Source organism: Lipotes vexillifer, unplaced genomic scaffold (genome assembly GCF_000442215.2).
Source record: "Lipotes vexillifer unplaced genomic scaffold, Lipotes_vexillifer_v1.1 scaffold61, whole genome shotgun sequence".
In the NCBI taxonomy this organism is placed as follows: domain Eukaryota; kingdom Metazoa; phylum Chordata; class Mammalia; order Artiodactyla; family Lipotidae; genus Lipotes; species Lipotes vexillifer.
Window position 1 is genome coordinate 2,217,208 of NW_006787051.1, and position 3,832 is coordinate 2,221,039.

The 3,832-nt window shown below is 54.5% G+C and overlaps 1 protein-coding gene across 1 annotated transcript in view; it reads right to left on the minus strand.

Annotated features, from left to right (window-relative positions):
• Nucleotides 1-256: 256 nt before the first annotated feature.
• TRIM66 (tripartite motif containing 66) overlaps nucleotides 257-3,832 on the minus strand; it is a 31,825-nt gene continuing 28,249 nt past the window's right edge. The window contains exons 14-20 of the mRNA XM_007459842.1: nucleotides 3,780-3,832; nucleotides 3,179-3,468; nucleotides 2,590-2,716; nucleotides 2,232-2,306; nucleotides 1,685-1,837; nucleotides 1,053-1,271; nucleotides 257-316 (exon numbers count right to left, since the gene is read on the minus strand). The exon at nucleotides 3,780-3,832 is cut by the window's right edge and continues 2 nt beyond it. Of these exons, the coding sequence (XP_007459904.1) occupies nucleotides 257-316; nucleotides 1,053-1,271; nucleotides 1,685-1,837; nucleotides 2,232-2,306; nucleotides 2,590-2,716; nucleotides 3,179-3,468; nucleotides 3,780-3,832 (977 nt within the window). The remainder of the gene's footprint in view (nucleotides 317-1,052; nucleotides 1,272-1,684; nucleotides 1,838-2,231; nucleotides 2,307-2,589; nucleotides 2,717-3,178; nucleotides 3,469-3,779) is intronic.

Here is a 3,832-nt window from a genome sequence, read left to right on the forward strand (position 1 = left end):
TCTTGTCAAGTGGACCCTACACAACTGACAGTTCGGGTAATAGGGAACACCCCCCTCTTTGCTGTTTACTCTCTGTAGTGGATGCACTATGGCACCCAAATAAATGCTGTAAGATGCAAACGGCAAAGAAGGGCACTACAAGCTCAACAAGACTTGTCTCACATCCACAATCCAAAGAGAATGAGCTGAAAGGTGGGGAGGAGTGGTCAACAGGACGGGGCGCCAGCTGCCGGAGTACTTGGTCTCCTTCCAGCCCTCACACCTGGGAGATGCTGTTGGCCAGGCGGAACGACACTCTTTTTGCTCTTTCATTCTCCTGAAAGAAGAAAAAAATATTTGGCATCAGAATGGCCCAGTGTAGGGTTTATCAATGTGAAAAGGCCAACTGTCCAGACTGGGATTCCCCAGAGCCAAAGTGTTTTATTCCACCCCAGGAATGCAACAGCAAAACTCACTGAAGCCACTAAACACTGTGTGCCAAGTGCTGCAAACAACAGGGGATGGCTAGTCAGATCCTGGCACACAGTGGGAAGGCAATACATTTCAGCAGAATTAAATAGCACTGAATTGATGTTTCAGGTTTGCACAGGTGAGACCAGACAAAAGGTCAGATGAGATGTCTTTCCTGCAACAAAAGCTCTCCTGCCTTCTCTACACCAAGGGGCTGAAAAGACTCTCCCTTTCTCCCAAACCCAAGTTGAGATCAGGCACTGAGACCAGGTCCTTCTCTTCTTATGGGCATCACAGTGTGGAGTAACCAGCACTGAGCTGGGCGTCAGGAGGCCTGGTCCTGCTGCTAATTTTCTGGGTGACCCTGGGCAGGTACACCCATGTCTCAGGGTTCTGAGCCTCAGTGGTCCTTGGAGCTGATGAGCCCTGCACTGCCTTGCCTTTGTCTTAGGCTAAGGGGTTGGAAGTGAGGGCTCACTGTCACCACTCTCTTGTGCCACCTGAGCAGCTTCACTTCAGGTTACTCTGTACATGCTGCGTAGGTGCCCCCTGCCAGCCCAATCACCCACCCACCTGCCTGCCAGCTGGCAGCACCTCCTTACCATATGTCGCCGCCGCCTCTTGGGCTGGATGCCCTCCTGCATGCAGTGGGGCCATGGAAAGCCCTGGGGAGTGGAATACCCACTCTCACTAGACACCTCTTCAGAGTCTGAGTCCTCCTGCCTTGGCTGAGCAAACCGTTTCTCCGGGTAGATTTCCTTCAACCAGCCCTCAAAGAACACTTCCAGGCAGCGGCCTGCCTCTGCAACCTCTGAGTCGGGCTAAAGGGGGAGGAGGGCAGTGATGGTCTGGCCCCCTTCCACCAGCCCATCTCTTCCAGGCCCCTCAAGAGCTATACAGAGAGCGCAAAGCCTGGCTGGGTCTCCGGGATGTCTTGAACTTTACATTTTCTCCTCAGGGCCCAGGATAACCAGTTTAGTATCAGCTCTTAAAGCAGACATGAGCCTGACAGTTACCCACAGATGGCCAGTCACTAGCAGCCCCCATACTCCTCCTGAGTCCATGCTGAGGCCCAAATGTGGGAAAGAGCTTATAAACATTCACTACAGTAGGCCCCAGGAGGTCTGCTCCCAGTTCCTCATGGCAGCCCAGGCCCGAACCAGACACTTCTGTCCAGCCATGACAGTCTTGGGGTCACTGGAAATAGGGGAGAGGGAAAACAGGGAAGACATACATAATTGAACTTAGCACAGTTCCAGAACATGAGGCGGACGTCTGATACCACCTCCTCCGGGGTGGTGTAGTGAGCTGGGTCCTTCTTTTGCAGCTTCCTCCGGATGATTGACAGGTCCATGGGTCTCTTGATAATCTGGTAGTAATGCCGGGCCTTGCGGGGGAAGAGAAGGGGAAGCAAATAGGAAGAGAGAAGTAGAGGAAAAAGCGAAGGATAAGAAGGAAGGAGAGATAGAGAATGAGTTGGAATGGAAATAATAGAACATAAGACAAAGGCAGCAAGAAGAAACGTGTGGAGGGAAAAGACAAAGAGAGACGGAAAAGGAGGAGTGGTTTACATGTCAAGTCAGGTCTGACGCAGCAGCAGCTGTTGGTTGGGGGGCTGTAGTGGCCATGGCCCCCGGGTCCCCTACGCCATGCACAAATTACTCCTGCTTCCAGTGGCCACGCTATGAGCCCACCCTGGGCACCGCCATGATCTGCTCCAGGCCCAGGGCGCTCTGAGCAGAAAGTCCAGTAGCCGGCGGAAGCAGTGAGGCTTTCCTTACCAGCGGGCTGACAGGCTCGTGGAAGGGCAGGCTGAGGCTGTTGCAGCACAAGGACAGTACCAGCTTCTCACACTTCTGCAGAAAGCAGAGTTGGCAACCGTGTTACTTTGTTCTGGCCCCATCTCAGTAAGGACTAACGATAGCGACCCTGATGGCTCTGTCCCACAGGGTACGAGTTGCTATACTAAGGCACAGTTCAGCCTCCCAGGCCAGAGGAAAACAGCTGGCAGAAGAAAAATCGTAGTGAACCCCCGTAGGCATAGCCCAAAAGAGAGGTATCCAGAGAGGCCTCTCACCCCCTCAGAAAAGACTCAGCTCCCATGGGCACAGGCAGGCTGCCCCAGAGACCCCTCCCTACCTTCTGGTCATACGCGCTCAGGCCAGGAGGGGCCCGCACTCCAGGCTGGTTATAGCGGGCGTTCTCGCAGTCGTACTCCATCTCAGGCTGGGTCAGGCTGCGGCACAAGGTACACACCCAATCTCCCCTGCAGAGGCAAGTGAGGCCAAGTTAGCCCTCAGCACATTGCCCAGAGCCCCCTCCCTTGTCCCACTACCCCAAGACAAGCTTGGGGGGTGGTGACATGAGAAACTGAGTCCCTAGCCCTGCCCTGTAGAGAATGGATTCCTAGCCACAAGCTTGAAAGAAATTTAGTAACTCAGGATTTAGTGGATCCAGAAAACTAGGAGTTAGCAAGGGGCTGGGAGACGGGTAGAGGGACAAATCTGGACAGGAGGAAGCTGGGAACAGAGGAGGAAGGGAAGCATCCACCTGTCTGTGTGCAGAAGACACACAGCTATAGCGCCACGAAGTCACAGACCTGTAATTCATGCAGGACCAGAGAGGGAGGAAGCCCACCCGAGGGAGCTCTGTGGGCCTGGCCTCGAATAATCTCCCTTGGAAGATCACCATGCTATCCAGGCCCAGGCCTGCGGTTGGCATGACTCACCCTGGGAAGCTGAGCAAGGCTGGCAAGTGGCAGGAAAGGTGGTACACTTTGGGGCAGCGGTCACAGCACAGCAACTCTCCCCCGTTGAGGCACACAGCACAGAAATCCTCATTCTCTATTGGTACTGGGGGTCCCTTCTTGGCTCCAGGGGTTCGAGGAATGAGCCTGTGTTCTTCAGGAGATGCACTCTCCACTTCTGGTGGCCGCTGCCCAGCCAGAGGTGTGACAGTGACCTTTCTCCCCGCCAGGTTTGGGGCCTGGATGGCATCAGACAGGTGGTCCTGGCTGACCTTGGGGAAGAAGTGAGTCTGAGCAGTCAGGGCACGGCACCAAGTTGTGGAGGGAGGGAGAGGAAAGATGACAAGCCTTGGGCACCGACTTATTCCAAGACCCCAAGACAGCCAAGCCCCAGGAACACCAGGACAGCTCACCCCTAGTGCGCAGCTCACAGACCACTTGTAGCAGGGTACAAGGTCTGGCCAAGCTACAGCCCCATTCAGAGACTCAGAACAACGCCAGAGCCAGAATTCTCCCAGTAGCAGAGAGGAAAGAGAGGCTCCTAGGCTGGGCCAAGGTTCAAGAAGGCAGAGAAAAGTGGTACCTTAATGGACATGCTGGAGGACTCAGTACCACATTCAATGATCAGCAGGAAGC